This window comes from Protopterus annectens, chromosome 4.part0, assembly GCF_019279795.1.
Source record: "Protopterus annectens isolate FY-2018-M chromosome 4.part0, PAN1.0, whole genome shotgun sequence".
Taxonomy (NCBI): domain Eukaryota; kingdom Metazoa; phylum Chordata; order Ceratodontiformes; family Protopteridae; genus Protopterus; species Protopterus annectens.
The window spans coordinates 741,568,950-741,587,763 of NC_056733.1; the positions used below are offsets into that span (position 1 = coordinate 741,568,950).

At 39.7% G+C, this 18,814-nt stretch overlaps 1 protein-coding gene across 1 annotated transcript in view; it reads left to right on the forward strand.

Moving 5' to 3' along the window:
* Window positions 1–18,343, forward strand: part of COMT (catechol-O-methyltransferase) — a 216,393-nt gene extending 198,050 nt beyond the window's left edge. Inside the window, exons 4-5 of the mRNA XM_044068700.1 lie at window positions 6,105–6,236; window positions 17,762–18,343. Coding sequence (XP_043924635.1) covers window positions 6,105–6,236; window positions 17,762–17,941 — 312 coding nt within the window. The 3' untranslated portion in view covers window positions 17,942–18,343. The remainder of the gene's footprint in view (window positions 1–6,104; window positions 6,237–17,761) is intronic.
* Window positions 18,344–18,814: the final 471 nt, after the last annotated feature.

An 18,814-nucleotide genomic window follows, 5' to 3' on the forward strand; every position in this document is an offset into this window, starting at 1 on the left:
GGTACAGCCCCTCACATGGGGGCTGCAGGGGGTCCTTGCCCCCCTGCTTAAAAGTAGATTTGATGTTTTTTTTTTTTTTTCTTTTTTTAACACACTTTAGTGAAAGTGCTTTTTTGGTGAAAGCATTTCATTAAATTGTGTTTGGTGATAGTGGATTTGGACTGTTGAACTTTCATTCAACAGTCCTAGATCCATATATATATATATATATATATATATATATATATATATATATATGTAAAATATATGTATTTAGTGGTTAAAATTCTGAAGGATGTTAGGCAAGATTCATGATAGTTTATGAAGATGGTTTAATTCTATTTTCTGCTAATGAACATAAATTGCATGCATTGAGAACATATATTCCAGTACACCTTTGAACTGATGACCAATTTTGTAACTTAATGTATGACTATTACCTCAGCCAAAACAAAAGTCATGTCTTTTATTTATTTTTATTTATTTATTACATTTAATAACCGAGTAGTGTCCGACTGGGCCAGAAGCCCGTTTTCAGCGGAGGCCTTTGGAGAAAAGCTCCACATGCAGTAAAGTTAACAGAACTAATACTTTTATAATACATTAGTTAATACAGAATACAAACAACTGTGTAAAACAGTATACAGTGTTTCAAGTGTTAGGATAAGCCATTGTTAAACATCTACAGGAATACAAATTACGACAGTGTGCACAATATAAATTCAGAGACGCATATATAACAACACTGAGATAAAGACTAGCAGTTATTTACTATTCCAAATGTATGTACAGTATGCATTTGCAGAGATTGCCGAGAGATGGAAGGAGTATTGTAGGAGGTTAGAGTAGAGGGTAAGGTAAGGTACAGGGAGGGAGAAAAAATTTAGCCTGGTGAATAGCAGGAGCAAATCCAGTGGTTAGTTAGATAGTTCTTTAGGAGCTGTTTGAACTCATGTTGGTGGGGATTTTGTGTGATGAGCTGTGGAAGAGTATTCCATAATTTGGCAATTTTGTGGGAGTAAAGGGAGTCGCCATGGTAGTTGTGGAAGTGGGATACCTTTAGCATTAGTTTGTTGGAGGATCTGAGGGATTGGGTGTTAGTACTAGGTTGGACAAGGTTAGAGAGAGCAAGGCAGTTGCTGGGTTGGTAGATTATTTTGTGGGTCATGGTTAATTGGTTGAGGGATAAAAGATTAGGGAGTTGTAGCCATTTGAGTTGGGAGAATACAATGCAGTAGTGAGACCTGAATGGCTGATTGGTGACAAACCTGGCAATTTTGTTGTAGCAGGATTCTAGGTTATTGAGCTCAGTCTTGCGTAGGTTTGTGAATATGTGAGAACAATATAGGAGAGTGGAAAGCAGGTGTGACCGAGCAGTGGCTAGTCTGGCATGGTTTAGCCCTATAGAGTGTGCCAAGTTTGGCGTGAATTTTCTTGATAGTTAGGGAAATATGCTTGTCGAATTTTAGATTTTCATCAGTTGTGATGCCTAGAAGTTTAGTCTGGTTAGTGGGTTCAATTTTGGTTCCGTTTGAGGACAGGACTGTGAGAGGGGACTGATCAGGTTTGGTTCTTTTGTTACTGAACACTATGATCTTAGTTTTGTTTGGGTTAAGTATGAGTTGATGTTCTGAGATGTATGTCCTGAAAGTAGGTTTACATTTTTATTTGAAGTTCTTATGGTGAGGGGGCAGAGCATATACGTGTTGAGTCATCAGCATACTGGACAATGTGTGCCAGTTGAGTTGCTGTGCCGCAGTTGTTAGTAAATATGGTAAAGAGGAGGGGACCAAGAATGGAACCTTGGGGTACACCTACTGAGATGGGGGGGTGGGCGAGACTGTTTGCACATTTGGTTGCTTGCTGACAATAGGAAAGATAACTATGAAACCAGGTTGTGGGTGCAGTAGTGAGGCCATAGGATGCAAGTCTGTCAAGAAGTAGTTGGTGAGAAACCGTCTCAAAGGCTTTGGACATATCGAAAAAGATGGAAGAGGCAGATTGACCTTCATTTAGGAAATGGTTAATGGTGTTAGTGAAAGATATTGGAGATGTGCCAGTAATATGTTTAGGTTGAAAGGTGTGCTGAGAGCTAGATAGCAGGTTCTGACTAAGGAAGTGATGAAGGAGCTGGTTGTGGATACATTTGTCTAATATTTTTGCAAGGAGGAGAGGATGGCTATGAGACAGTAATTTGTTAGTTCCCTGGAGGGACCACCTTGGTAGAGGGGAATGATGTCCAATACTTTGTTATGAACTTCTGTTTGATATGGAGTGGTTTGCATTTATGAAGTTATTGAGTGGTTGATTCAATGGAGTGTTTAGGGTTGATGTTGGATTGAACTCACGAAAATGCATAGACAATTTATATTCTGTTTGCTAATTGGTAAGATCATTTCTGTTCTGTTAAGAGATGCATTGATAGAGAAGCATGAAAATCTGTTTCATGTCAGTTTTGGATGCCACGTACCTTTTTATTCTGATTAATAAAGGATTTCTTACACAAGGCTTACAACTTTGTATAATACTCTATGGGATTATTATTATAGGAGTATTGTTATTTCTGTGGTTGCCATTTATTGCCTTGTGATTTAAATTTATTTCATCAGTTTGCTTCTAGTTTCAATTTTATTAGACATTTGTTTTACTAAACAGAGATGTAATTATGTAATTGTTCTCTTATATGGAATACATTTTTGGTGAGAGTAAACAAGAAAATCAATTTTCATGTTGTTGTGAGTGATAAAAAGTTTATAAAAGGTGTCTTTAACATTAAAAAATGTATTTGATCTTCCTGGAAGACAGCTGTCTTTTGCATGGTGGACAGTGGATAATCATTTTCCAGAAACACTTTGCTGTGCTCAGTTTTTACTACTTTTCCTTTCTTCCACAGTTTTGTCACGAATAATTCTCTGCTGGTATGAATGCATCTGTATTATTTTAGGTTTTGGTTGCTTTCTTATATCTTGATGTAGAGCATGCACACAATGTATGCCTTCTCAATTAACAAATCCTGCTTTGGAGCAAAAGTCCAGTTTCTTATTTGTAAATTAATTAATACAGTCTCTTCCTTCCAGTTTCTCGAGCACAGCAGAAAATCTCAAGTTATCTCTGCATGCTCAGTTTTGTAAATCTAATAGATTTTTAAAATGGCTCTTTTTGAGAAGTTTTATGCTCAGCCAGCCTTTTCTTCACTTCATTCTCTGATTGTTGCATTTTTGAGTTGATCTGTATAACTAGTTAAAGCTTCTATTTTTCCAGGCTTTTATTATTTTACTTGATGTATTCTTTATGTTTCATTTATTTTAAAAACCTCTGAGTACACTTGATTTATTTTTCTCTAAATTACTGGAAGCCATTTCCTATAACGTAGCTGAAACTTGAAATGTTTTTATGCAGAACAGCTGCGGAAGTCTTCTCAGCCAACATTTTCTTCTCTGCTGTTCTGGTTGATTTTCTCTTAGGTTCTCCAAAGTTCTTTTTTGCTGGCATTCAGTCAATGTAATTACTGTACCAAATTCAGGCAATGTAATTACTGTACCGAATTTTACCCAAACTGATAGTTGATCCTTTATTATAGTTTGTTTGCACACTGGGAAAACTCAAATGAACCTGTTGATCAACATACAGCTGTCTTGGAAGTACCTTTAAGTATTTACATGGTTTTCTATGGACTCCTATCCAGTTGACAAGCAAGCATGATTTAGTTCTTCCATTGTACAAGGCGTACTGTAAGTACCTGAACCCAGGTTATGAATGTGCTGTTAACACTGGTCACCATCTTTTTTGCACTGCTTTTGTAACTTTCCTCTATGTAGTGAATACTATTGCAGTAGTAATCCATGTGAAGAACATAGTACAGTTACATGAGAACAGTCATCATAACTGTAGGTATTCACGTAATATCACTGTTGCGGTACTAGCTCTCACCCATCTTGTCCAGTATGCCTTGTTCTATGTTTTTCAGTAGTAATTTACTCACTGAGGGTGGATAAGAGGGCATTAGTTTCTTCCAGCATTCTGCTACTCTCTTGGCTCATTTCTCTGCTCCAGAGTGGTGAGTACCGAGGGAGTATCCCTTCTCCTGTGAACTCTCATCTGAACTGTCTCCCAGAGGCCAATTTTCATATGTAGTAAATACTGCCACAGCAGGGATCCTATTTGAGCATTGAATGTTGTGGTGAATATACTTGCATACGTAATCCCAGAAGTGCCTTACCCTGACCCCCAAGCTGTGCTATTGAAGAGCAAAAAAAAAAAAATTGATCATTCCTTCTACTGGCACACCCCAACCCTCCTTCCCCAGTCATTCAGGTCCCTTTTCTGTACCCTGTCCCCAGCCTTCTTTGTACATTTTTTATGAAAAAGAAAACTGATTTCTTCTTTTAAACAGTGCCAAACTTCTTGCTACAAGTGTAGCAAACAGTTACTACAGTTTATGTCCTATCTGCATGTAGAGCTATGGCGCTCAGATATTAGTTAAAAAGCAATAAATAAATAAATTGGTTTAAACTGTAGCAAACTGCTTGCTGCAATGCAGCAAGAAGTTGTTAAAATTTAGACCATCAACAGAGTGCCACAACACTCAGGTTTGAACACTTTTAAAAGCTTGCATTAAAGAGAGTATCCAGAGTGGCTGCTCGCTCACACCAACAGTTTGCACCTGGGACAGTTACCCCTCTTGCCCCACCCTAACTGTGCTATTTTCTAATCTCTGCTTTTGTATTCCTCAGTGGCAGTCCTTCTGAATTCCCTTCACATACTAATCTTATGACTCCTCTGTCTTTGTATTTCTTAAGCTGCACATATTTTTGCTTCTTTAAAAAACAGTTACGAACGAATCTTGTTTCATACTTGCATCATGTGCATTTCACTGCATTAGCCACTGAATTTTTAGCACATACACTGCCCTACTGCATAATTGCATGGTGAGATCTTCTGCAAATATGAATATGCTGTTATGAAACCACTTATTTAATACTCTATAAAATCACATATTCATGTTTGTTCTGTTTCACATATGCTACTGTTTTTATAGCTTGCACAAGTTATTTTTATATCCAGTCTGCATTTGCTTTTTTTTTCTATCTTATGTTGTGCTGCTAAGAAAGATGTATATATTCAAATCCATCCAGCTGCAAGTATTCTACTGGTTTCCTAATACGTATTTCTTGTAATCTGTGATTATATAATTGTCACACAAATGCAAAGTTTATATATTTTACTGGGCTGCTTAGAATTCAGTAAATTAGCTTTTCTTCCAGGATTCCTTTTCTAAGTGGGATCTGCAGAATAGTAGTTTGCTATTCAAAATCAAATTAATCATTTGTGCTCTACCTTTAGACCTATTCATCTATATTCTGATAAATATGTAACATATCCCCAATTCTTTGCTGGTCATTAAATTAGAATTGCAGCAAAGGCTATAAACTTGATATAAGCAAACATTATTTATAGTATAATGTAATCCATTTTTCTTATGCTTTGTCTTCACTGTTATGTTTGGGCTGTCATACTGTTTGGTTACCACCGTTTGTTTTTGATAGTTGGTATGCTGGCCTCGAACATTGTGTGGATATTCTGTCATTACTTCTTTTTAGCTTGATTTTAAATTATACTGTATTTTTGTTTTATGAAAAAAAGATTGTGTAAATTCTATTATGAAGTACATGGTAAGGGCCAAGCAATAATTTTGTGATGATAGGTTTGTAATTATGCTGTACTCCCTCTTTCTCCCTGGATTTTCACCAGGATCTCTGGTTTCGCACCATAACACAAAGACATATGGGTAGGCAAACTGACTGTATTAGAAGCTGATGTTAGGTGGTTGTTCAGTGGTAAATTGAAGTCTTGGTTCCTGCCTTATGTGCTTTGTTTGCCAGGATGGGATTCAAGTCTCTGCAACTCTGAATTGGATAAAATGGGCAGTGAAAGTGAATAAATGTTTAATGTGACCTTTCATGCAAACATGATTTATCTCCATTTTTTGCTGTCTAACCAAAAGAGCTAAAACACAGATTTTTGTTTAGTGTACTTTTTTTGTTGAAAATATTTGAAATAAATAAAATGCATTCTAAAATTATTTGTGTCCACAGTCACTTTTAATTGCTTCTGTGTCTTTTTAGGTGACATTGTTATCAGGGTCATCAAATGAAATCATCCCACAATTAAAGGACAAGTATCAAGTGGATACTGTAGATTTTGCTTTTCTTGACCACTTCAAGTCAAGGTATACTCCTGACACCAAACTGCTTGAGGTGAGCCATGTTAGTTTTCTGATATTACAAATAAAGAGGGGAGATGTGTTTTGTAATTATTAGCTGCTAGGCAGAAGACTGAGTCTGAGTTGCTGAATGTTTTCTAAAATTTGATGAAGGGTTAAAATCACCATGTTGCTTTAGAGCTGTGGTTTGTCAGAAGACTATATGTTCATTTCATACCTTGATGCTGCAAAGTAAAGGTTTCTATGCTTTAGGGACATATTTTCTTAGAAAATAGGGATCTCATGGCCTGTCCATGCTACGTGTTCCATATCTTCCAGATATTTCACCAACCATATTGAACCAGCAGCCCATTTCTCTTTTTTCTTCAACGCAGCCATATCACCTAACATCTGCTCTATGCATTCCTAAAACTGAATCACAGTTTGTGTTGTTGCCACTACTTTAAAATAGGTACACTACCATTTGATTGTGAACACTTTCTCATGTCTCTGTGCCTTTAATGTTAAAGTAGGCATAGCAATCTACTTTGAGGAGGAGAGCAGTGTGTATTTTGCAGCCACTATGCTGCTTCTCAGTGATGTGGTAGAGTCTAACCAGCAGCTTTATGGCAACTTACAGAACATTAGTCCACTTAGAGACAAAGGTAGTCAACAGAAGTAGAGGAGTTGTGGTCCTCCTTCAGTGGCATAGCAGTGTAATTTGTGAGGCCTTGCCCAAGTGTCCCACTGCAGAAGCAGTCAGGAGTCATTTGTCACTTTGCCTGCCTGAGCATCACATGGGACAAGTGAATAATGATAGTAGTTCCACGGGTTTTGCATTCCCATTCCACACCACTTCCCAATCCTACTGTTTGCCTTTACAGAGTGTCTTTACCTGTCATAAAACACAAGCAAGAAGAGAGGTCCTGGAGTTCTATAAAAATTATGTTTTCCATGTGATCTTACCAGACCAGAAGGGGTTGTTACTACTACAAGTTTTTTTTTGGTACAGTAGGAAATGAGGGACCTTAGGCCTTTCTTGACATGAATATTTTAAACTAGTTTATCCCAAAAGAAACCTTTTGGGTGGTCGTGGTGTGGTCCATCTTTCAATGTTTGCCAGTAGGAGATTGTATGGGCTCTTTGGGCCTCAAAGATGCCTGTTTCTATATAAAGATCACCAGGAAGTCCAGGGGTATCTACACTTACAATTAGGAGACATTAATTATCAGTTCAGTACTTTGCAACTTGGTGTTTCCTCAGTCAGTTGGTCTTTCTTCAGTCAACTGTGTAGACAAGTGCCATGCAAGCCCTGCCTACCCGTGGACAGAGCCTTCCATTTCAGAGCCTTGTCTATCAAAATGCATAATCTGTGTGTCACAGCCATACCTTGCTTAATGGCTTTGTGACCATTCCAACGATACCCTCTGCAAGGTTTCACACAGGAGTACACCTGCAAACTTTGAAGGTCCAGTGCTCTCAAGCTTTGGATCCCATGGTACTACACAAAATGTTTCCAAAGCTTGCACTGCTCATCCCAGATAGTGGTTGCACACTCAGAACTTGAGTCTAGGTAACCTCTTCCTGATCCTTGCCCCTTTAGTGGCTGTCACTACAGATGCTTTTACTCTAGGGTGGTGTGTTTCATTGTCAAGAGGAGATTGACCATGGTGCATGGCCACAGTCTAAGTACACTTTCCACACCAAAGTACTGAAGGATGAGGGTAGTCCTCTTCACCCTCATAGCCTTTCAGGAATCCTTAACCTTACCAGGGCTGAGCTTGTAAATGGTTATTTTTTGATTAGTGTTCTACCCGGTAAACAAATTTAAATAAATAAATACGCCAAGATAAGATAGTCATCCACACAGACAACAGAGCAGTGGCTTGGTAAATCAGCAAGTAAGAGAGAACTCAACCCACACCCTTTGAGAAGCAGTGATGATGTGGGAATGGGCTATGCAGACCAAATGCAGTCTAACTGCAGGCACATTCCTGAGAAAGATGATTTGCTAATAACGTGCTAAGTTTGTGCTTCTGATATTATATGAGTGGTCATTCAGTCCATTTCTAACATGACAAAATCACGAGGGGGACATGCTGTGACTGTTTTCCCTCTAGAACCATCCACCACCAAATGCAACAAGTTATTTTCCCTTATCTCCCCTCCAGGACAACACACTATTAATGCTGTTATCCAGAAATTGCTCATAGGACTCCCTGGTGCTTTCCTCAATTTCCCCTTATTCTGAAGTTCATTTAGAAAATCATAAGAACAAGTCCAAAGTCATTTTGATGTCCTGTTTTGGCCTTTGCAAGTCTGTTTCACCATGTTCAGGCTTCACCTACTGGAAAAGCCTATCTGCCTTTTGCCTTTCAAGACTTTAGTTTCCCATCATCCCTCCAGCAAGTTCTGTCCAGATCTCTACTCCTTCTCCTTCTGTCCAACCACTTGTTTTTTTTTTTTTTTCTTCTTCTACCAAGGGGCACAGATTCCAACACTGGAACTTATGAGTGAGCTTGATTTTCTATTTGGACTTTGAGGGGCATAAACCATTATGCTGTTGTTACATCATCAGTCTTTGATTATGTAGCACAAATTTTTAAGTCAGGCCTCAGTGCTTTTGCATTAAAGTGCACATTGCTGATATTTCTAATTTCTGTCAAGGCTTATATTCTGTCTTTATCCTCCCTAAATGTATGTAATGGCCTCCTGAAGGGTATTTGTCTAAGAAGACTGTCTTATTCAAGGATCTTTTTCTGTTGTGTGACTTGTATTTTGTCATAGAGAAACTTACTGTCCCACCATTTAAGCCAACTTCTGCAGATTTAAAGTATCTGTCCTGGAAAACACATTTTTTGATAGCAATGATGTCCCCTACAATAATTTTTGATTTATAATCCTTATCTGCTATCATCATTAGTTAATATTCCACAGAGATAGTTTGCTGATGTATACTTCCTTCTTTTATGTCATAGATAACTACTGAATTGAACCTTAACCAGTCTATTCATCTTCCAGTGTTTCCCCGACTTCTGTAGTAGAGGAGAATATTCATTGTAGTGTATGGATATGTATAGACAACAAAGATTCTGTGTTAAGAGAACACAATCTTTTAGGAACGATTCTCAGATTGTGTATATCAATTCCTAACCAAAAAGTGATTGTCAACTAACTTGTCTAATATGGTTTGATTACTTTTATGTAAATGTAAGTTTGCCTATGTCACAAGTAGTAATTCATAGGTTCATAGGTTTATACTAGGCTATCTGCCCTAAGGCATTTATAAGCCTAGCCCAAAGTTTTGTGGCTTACGCCACCCCTTATATGAAAAAATACTGTACCCATTAGTTTGTTGTGCCTCTGTCCAGCAGTGACACAGAGATGATTCCCGGGGTAAACCTACTATCTCCCATCCACAGGTCACGATTTCTCTTGAACAGAGCCAGCGAGGTGCTCTGCCTCACATGGACCGGGATTTTATTCCACAGCATAGGGAGTCTCTGAGTGATAAATCTATCCCTCCAGCACGTCCTATTTATATCCGTGCTAAGGTTTAAGTTGATTGCTCTAGTGGTTTTGGTGGATTTGGATTTTTTGAGGTGGAGCATGTCCATTAATTCTGGGTTGGACATGGCCTTGTATGTCAGGCACATGTCACCTCTGAGCAGACGGTATGCGACTGAATAGAGCTGGAGTTTCTTCAATCTGGCAGCATTTGACAGATTTTGGAGTCCCTTTATCCTTTTGGTGAGGAACTTTTGGGGTCTCTCCAATTGCTGCAGATGTCGGGTGAGATGCATCCCGAATGGGGCATTGTACTCGATCATTGGTCTGATAAGTGAAGAGTACAGGGGAACAATGACCTCACTAGATCTGGATGTGAATCCCTTCATGATCAGGTGGGCAATGTAGAAGGTCTTTCTAACCACTTTAGCAACGTGAGTGTCAAAGAAAGGCCACTGTCAACCTGGGTCCCCAGGTCCCTGATAACCTCTTCTGTGCTTAGTGGATTGCCACCTATATGGTAGCTTGGGGTTACCTTGATTTTCCCGAAGGGTATGACTATACATTTTTTGGCGTTTAACTTCAGGCCATGGCTCTGGCACCAGCTATCTGTTTCCGTGAGTCCCTTCTGAAGGATATCCGTGTCCGGTGCACTTTCCACTATGGCGCCCAGTTTGCAGTCGTCTGCAAACTTTTTCAGCCAAAGTCCTCCCATGTTGGCTTGTACTTCTGAGAAGTAGGTGCCGAACAATGGGGGGCCAAGGACCGAGCCCTGTGGGACACCACTTGTGACCGGCTTGGAGTCTGACATAGCGCCAGCAACTCTAACCCTGTGGGTTCTGTCCTTAAGCCAGTTTGCAACCCATCTTGTGACATATGGGTTTACATTTAAGCTGGTAAGTTTATCTACAATACCCGAGTGGGGTATTGTGTCGAAAGCCTTTGCAAGGTCAAGGTAGGCTATATGGACTGCCTTTCCCTCATCAATGGCCTTGGTGACTGTTTCGAAGAAGTCGACCAAGTTCAAAAGGCATGATCTGCCCTTGACGAAGCCAAACTGGGTCGGGTCCAATGTCTGCAAGTCCCCTATATCTTTGTTTATGAGCTCCATTATGATCCTCTCCATAACTTTGCAGACTAGACTTGTTAAGCTTATGGGGCGGTAATTACTAGGGTCTGTAGAGGCACCGCCTTTGTGGAGTGGGACCACAGTTGCTGTATGCCACTCCTTGGGCACGTATCCTGTGGTAAGGCTGAGATTAAACAGCTGCCTTATGTGCGGGTTTAATTCCTCATTTAGCTTGTGTAGCACACAGCCGGGGACACCATCCGGTCCCATTGATGCTGTGTTTTTAGCTTTAGAGAGCAGCTTTCACCTGCGCATTTGAGATGTCTGGGAGGCTACACTCCGCTGGGATAGTTATCTCTCCTTTAGGGGGGAGAGGGGGGTGAAGTTTGCACTGAACCTGTCTGCCAATATGTTGGCAATGTCTGTGGGTTCAGTGATTTTTGTATCATTTTGGACTAATTCTGAGCATATCTGGAAGTTTCCACCCAGGTTCCTAACATAGCTGAAAAAGGCCTTATGATTGTCCTTTGTATCCATGGCAATTTTTCTCTCAAAATTGGCCTTAGTTGATTTTATGAGTGCTCATATTTTTTTACTAATAATGATCAGGGGTGACTTCCCCTTTATGGATTTTGTTCTATCATGTAATAGCTTTCTCCTCTTATTGTAAAGTTTGTTAATGGCTGGGGTCCACCAGACTGGACGTTTACCCTTTGTGGAAAGAGTCTTGGTTTTATTTGGGATTGCCTGATCCATGCAGTCCTGGAGGTGTTCATAGAAGGCATTTGTAAGGGCTTCTGCAGCTTGGGTTGTGGTTTCCACTGGCTCAGGGGCCTTGAAGGATACCACACCAGTCTTGAGTAGTGTGAAGTTTGCTTTAGAGAAGTTCTTCACTGTGGTCTTTTTTGTTTGGGGTGGGGGCGGGATGTGGATTTCCAGTGAGATTAGTTTATGATCAGATCTCACCAATGAGGGAGATACTTCCAGTGTGGAGCATTTTGTCCCCATGTTTGTGATAATGAGATCTAGTATATTTTCTCCTCTCGTGGGAACAGTGACTAGCTGTTCCATGGCATTTGAATTTATGAACTCCAGGAACAGTTGGGCTAGAAAGTTAGGGCATGAGTAATGTTCCCAGTCTATATTCGGGTAGTTGAAGTCACCCAATATGATGGTGTTTGGAGATACATTTATACCCTCCAGTGTCTTCAGGAAGGCTGTGTGGGGTTCCTGAGTTTGAGAGGGTAGCCTGTAGCATGCTACAATTTGTAGAGCAGTTTTGCCTATGGTTAGTTGCACCTGGATGGTTTCTGAAGCTTCGTGCATTGCCACCAACCTGGAGGTGTGGGTATCCTTTATGAATATGGATACACCCCCTCCTTTTGTGGTGTGGTCCGGGTTTTGGGGATGATATGAGGTAAAACCTAATAGTGCCGGGGTGCTCTCAGGAGCCTTGAACCAGGTTTCATTTACAGCACAGACATCGATGTTCTCCATACTGAGAAGAGCCTCGAGTGCGTGCATTTTGAGATTTAGACTTCTGGCATTGAGCAGCATTACCCTCAGTTTCTTCCCATTTTTGTTTTCTAGGGTGGTAGGTTTAGAATTTGAGCCTTGCCTAAAAAATGCACTATGGGGGTGGCAAGAGCCTTAGCCAATATCCAGAATCCCAGGGGTGACAGGTGCAAGCCGTCCCTTGCGAAGCAGCGTGGCTGGTCAAGCATGTCATCCCAGGCAGACAGACACTGGATCCCCTTTGAATGACACCAGACATTAAGCCAATTGTTAAAGCTGATCATCTTGTCTCTATATTGTGGCATCATTCTTGGTGAAGGAAGGATACTGCTCAGGGTCAGGGTCATACCTGCCTGGGCTACAAAATCAGAGAGCTCCTCTATGTCTCTTTTCATGTAGTCCAGGGAGGTACGTCTCAGGTCGTTCACACCAGCATGGACAATGACTGTGTCATATTTGTACTTGCCGTGGAGTGACCCGAGTGCTTGTGTTATGTGGCGGATTCTAGCGCCCGATAGGCAGCTTACTGTGACCCTCTCCTTGTTCAGCCTGGTGAGTGGGACGTCAGTGTGTCTGACTATGGAGTCACCTATGACAAGTATGTTTGGTGTTGTATTTGGCCTTAAGGGCTGTGACTGCTTTGCACACTGATTTTGTGGTTTATGTGTTGCTTGTGGGGTGTCTTGAGGTAGCAGTTGTGTCTGCTTTGGAGGCCTCTGCTGTTTAGGTAAATTTTTACTCAGAGCCTCCGAGTATGTCTTTGTGTGTTTATGTGTTTGATTCAGTGGTGTGGTAGCATTATGTGAGGCTGGTTTTGTGATGTGTGTAGTTGCCTTCTCCTCCTGTCTGGTCTTGCCAGTCCTGAGTTGAGAGAGCTCAGCCTCCAGTTTGGCTAAATAGCTGCATCTCTCGCAAGTATTTGTGTTATGTGGGAGGAGGAGAGGGTTGTCTGTGTACATGAGGCAGTTATAACATTGCCTCAAAATTCCCAGATTCACCAGCTGGACCGGAGAGGAGATTGACAACTGACCTTTGGACATGCTAGAATAATATTGGGAATTCCTTAATAATTGAAAACAAGGGCCAGTGGGGAGTGAAGGTGTAGTGCTTTTAATTTTTAGTGCTTACTTATATAATTGCTTTAGTGAGCAAGTGCCAGGTAACTTGAGTGCAATGTGTTACAAGTAACTAAATGCAAAAACGACAAACAGTAACTTTCTTTCAAGTGAAACAAGGAAATAAGTACAGTAAGCAATGCAGATATCACTAGTGATCCACAGAAGCGCTGAGTAGCCGCTTATTAGGTGGAATTAGCGTTCCAGGGAAATAACAAGCAAACAAACAACAAGCATATAAACAAAGCTAGATTCAGCAGGCCTGGATCTAGTCTATGCTACAGCAAACAAGGTGTAACAATTTCAGTAAGATACAGTTCAAATATTCAGGCACTATAAACCTTTAACCAGAAATTCCTAGCTCAGAAGGGCAGAGTCCAGCCTCTTCTCCCACAAGAGTGCAGACCACGAACCTTCTTATTGTAAAATAACTGGCCTGAAGCCCAAGTGCTTAAACCAGAACTAATACACTTGGACACTGGGCTCTCAATCAGCAGTTCCCAACTTAGAAGGATGAAAGCTACCTGTCCTGCCACCACAGTGCTTGCCACAAACCTTCCTAATGTAAAACAACTGGTCTGAAGCCCAAGTGCTTAATCCAAAAGACTTAGAATGATAGCTACACTTTAATCAAGTTACAACCAAGCAGTAATAAATAAAATTGAATACTTTAGAGAATGTCTGGATTAGTGCTCAAGTTACACAAACAAAGCTAGATCCAACAGGCCCGAATCCAGTCTATGCCACAGCAAACAAGGCACACCAACTTTAGTAAGAAGCAGTTCAGATATGCATGCACTATAAGCCTTTAACCAGAAATTCCCAGCTCAGAAGGGCAGAGTCCAGCCTCTCCTCCCACAAGAGTGCAGACCACAAACCCTCTTAATGTAAAATAACTGGCCTGAAAGCCCAAGTGCTTAAACCAGAATTAATACACTTTTAGAATAACAGACACTGGGCCCTCAATCAGCAGTTCCCAACCTAGAAGGATGTAAGCTACCTGTTCTGCCACAACAGTGCAGACCACAAACCCTCTCAGTGCAAAACAACTGGTCCGAAGCCCAAGTGTTTAAACCAAAAGGCTTAGAATGAGTTACACCAAGCAGTAATAAATACAACTGAGGATTTATACAAATACATACATTTATACATAAATACAACTGACTTACAATTCAATAAAGTGTTTTAAAAAAAGTTGTTGTAAAGTGTCTAACAATTACGCTTGTTCAGTAGTTGACTGACTACCAAATTTTGTTGTGAATAGTATGATAAGCCATTACCCTGTAATGATACAGCTCATTCGACTACAGCAATGGCACAAAAGCCACTTTTGTAATGCAGTGTTGAATGATAGCGACTCACCAGCTGCATGCTATGCTGCCCTCGCAAAATACCTTTACATGATGCTATAAGCTGGATGTGATATATTGGTCCTAGTCTTCCTTACGGGCATACTATTCAGTGGTATCGCCCATGGGGGGGGGGGGGGGACCATCCATGAAATTCAGATTCTGTATTAAAGTGCTGCTATACAAAAACACCATTACAGTATAAGGAAGGAAAACACTGAAAAAAATAAGTAAACGTTTTTGCTGCAAGTTAAGAAAATGAATGAAATGATATATCAAGGACAAGTGTTCAGTGACTTTTTGAAACAGGCCAAAGTGTGAGATTGTCTCGGCTACTGGCGAAGAAGGTTCCAGAGGAATACTGCCTGATAAAAGACATGCACGCCAAAGAATTGTGTTGACCGTTGGAACCTCCTACAACCCTAGGGAAATGTAACACATGGATCTTACAGGATTGTACAGGACAAGGAGACATCCCAATGGGGGGACCAACACATCATTTAAAGCTAAACAAACAACAATACAAGAACTTTAAAGATTAGAGACTCCATTCTACTGAGGATGGACATCCTTATTCCAGATACAGAAAGTATGTTCTTACAATAACCATAGATCTGGATAAGTAGCTTCATCATTAGTAACATGCAGAACCACCTTCCCCTCCCTAGTTGTATTGGTCTAGAGGCATTTTTTTAATGCAGTGTCAGTTTCTCATACAACATAACAAGATCTGTAGAGCAGGGTATAGTATATCAAGCATTGAGGATAAAGGGTCAGGTTTATTATCTTGAGAAACTAGTTTTAGATGTTGAGATGCTTAATGCCTAATGGTATTAGTCCTGATCTTACCAAGAATGGACCTTCTGTTCTAGATCTGTTGTTATGGTAAGCACATAATTTCCTCTCTCTCTTTTGTTTTAATGTAATCTTTGTTGCAGACAGGGCATTTTCCAGCCACCTGCACAGAAGCTAACTGAAATTAGCTAGATATGGTAGGATCTCAGACTAAACTACTAGACACTGTGGGTGTTTCAGAGAAGAACACATGTGCAACTGGCTCCCTATTGAAATGCCTAGTGTTGACAAGCTGAAAAAAAAAGACCGAAAACACAGGAGAAGAGCGAATTTCAAAAATCAGTCACTTCTGTTTGTGGGCAGTGGGTAGTTCCCCTACATTTCTTCTTTGCTGGCATCATAATGTATAAATATTTACTAGCCAGTAATGGAATTTCACCCTAGCTGACAATGTCACTGGCTGTTATTTCTCAGTTTCTGTTTTCATGCTGGGTGAACTGAAATTAAGCTGTTAATCGGTGTGCAACCATCTTGAAAGTCCCATCCTGTATTGATAGTCTTATGCAAAAAGGCCATTCAGGCTATCAGTCACAGGGGGGAAAGCTATTTATTAAAATACAACATCTATCCCCTCTCTTACTCAGCCTCTGATAAGCCAAGTTTCATTCAACTGTGCTGTGTTGCCATGATGTTGCTGTGGCAGCAGTTCGACAGTTTACAAGCTGTCAGCTAATATGAGCACTTAGTGACAGAACTAAACATACAAAATGGTATTTGTAGCTTAATAATGTGCTGCTGCCTTGAAAACTGTACTATTGAGGATGCATGTTTTTCTACTGTTGCTGCACTGTCTTTGTTTTCATGAATATGGCAGCTTGTAACCTGTCAAACTACTTTTATCATGGCAACATCATTAAACAGTTATGAATGTGAGTGTTTTGCATAACAATTTGCACAGTTTAAAAGCTAACAGCGCAACAGTTTCCACAGTTTACATGCTGTGATCTATATTAATTCATAGAAGGTTCAATTCGGGGAACCTTTCTTCATCGAACCCTAAGCACGGAACTTTCATTTCAGTGAATGTTCTCATTAAAAAAAAATGTAAACAGGAAAACTAAGCAGTTGACCAAAACAACCTGGAACAGACACTGCAGTATGTAAAACCCACCAAACTAGGGGGCTTCACCCACCTTAACTATATATACCAACTCTGAGATCGCACTACAGTAGGGAAAAGGGCATAGTTGTGCTGCTGGCCAACTGCTTCCTTTCCCTGCATGGATATGAATGTTCACTAAAATGAATGTTCGATGGTTAGGGGTTGTTGAAGTAAGGTTCACTGAACTGAACCTTTCACAAATTAATATAGACCCTACATGCGGATTGTTGTGATCATGGTTGTATCTGCTTTAATACAGCACATTATAATACATTGCTAACTTTGCTAAATCACTGTGATTTTGGAGGTGCTTTTTTATATTTTTACTGAGCTGTCATTACCTTCTTTTCCTCTCTTCTCTCATCTGTAGTTGACTGAAGTTCTGTACTGTGTGTAGAGGATTTAATGTGTCTCTAGTCCTGCTGTCAGTGTACAATGCATGGGAGATAAGTGACTTTGCTTCCATAAGTCGCGCTTTTGGATAACTGACAGCTTCCAGTTGCAATTATCACACTTTGCTACTGTTTTATTTTTATAGTTTTGTATGTAATAAATATGCCATTTCAATTTAAATTCTAGCACATCTCATTGCACATAATATCTAAATTATTCTAAAATGTGTACTTGGTCTGTGCCTGTCTAGATGTTGTATATTTTATCAAGGATTGTAATTACTTCATAGTACAGTTTGTAGAAGACAAAATTAAATATGACAGCAGGCTCAGTTTTTATCTGTGGCACAATTTAACTAATAAAGATGTCTTTATTTTTGAAAGTTTTAAACGTAATGTATGCCACACTGACAGTAAGTATACTTAATCCCTTGAATAACATTTTGTTCTACAAAGCAGAATATTAGAAATCAGCTCATTTTGAAAATGTTGACTCATGATACAAAACATTCTTGTCTTTCCCCTTGAATGTTTAAACTGTTAATTTTCTTGGGCAGCCTTTACTTATGCACAGTTCTCTAGTTGTAGTTGGAAGAGTTGTATTAGTCATGTTTGCAAATGTGCAAGAGGAATCTTTGAGTGGAAACCTAATCTGTTGATTTGTCTTCATTCATAGGAATGTGGCTTGTTGAAGAAGGGTAGTGTACTGCTAGCAGACAATGTTATTAATCCCGGTGCACCAGATTTCCTGCAGTATGTCCGAACCAGCCCCCTTTATGAGTGCACACACTACCCAGCGCTGGTAGAGTACACAGACCTTGTGGATGGAATGGAGAAGGCAGTGTTTAAAGGATAAAAAAACTGAGTACAATATCCTGTGCAACTACTTTATCATTCTAAAATTTAGAATTTTCAGGGGGACATGTTTACACACAAAAGCCTTTACTTAAACATTCATGCATAAAAAGCGTCAGTAGGAAAATTGCACATTCATGCATAAAAAGTGTCAGTAAGAAAATTGCACTCAGGTTATGCAATATGTGTTACCTTTTGAAAGTAGACTTTTTACAATTTGCAATCAAAATTAATCCTGTCTTTATTCATCTTAATGTAATTGTAGTAAATGGCTAGAAGTGAATCTTATTGTATAAATGTCTGTTTGCTGTAATTTTGATGATTGTAGGTAACCATGTGGTAGTGAGATGTGCTTTTCCAAGGTCTTTACAGGACTGATAAGAAATATATCTGGACACAACAACTGGTTCATATTCATCTTTATTCAAGTGAATGAGTCTGCGTGTCTGAAGCAGAGAGAGAATTTGAAATGCCTTTGTGAATTTGTTATGTTTTTGCTTGTCAGTATTATTGAACTGAGTATGCATCAGGTGTACATAATGTAATTCAGTACTTCATTCTTGCTGCTTCATGGACCTGTGGAATGGTTGCAGCAGCTGCTGAATACATTTTCAGTAAGAGAATGTGGTGCAGGCCATGAAACTTGGGACAAGTTATGTTGTTTCTATGTATCTGTGTAATATATAATCACACAAATGTATATGGGTTTATGTACACATGCAGATAATTTAAATCTATTTTTACAGTAGTAACGTTAGTCAAGTACACATTTGTGAAGTGCTGTTTTGTAGGGCTAAAATGAAAGAGTACTAACATAAATTTGAAAAATACTGAAAAAAAAGTCTGGGGCAGGTTTTATCCCCCACTTCACTCC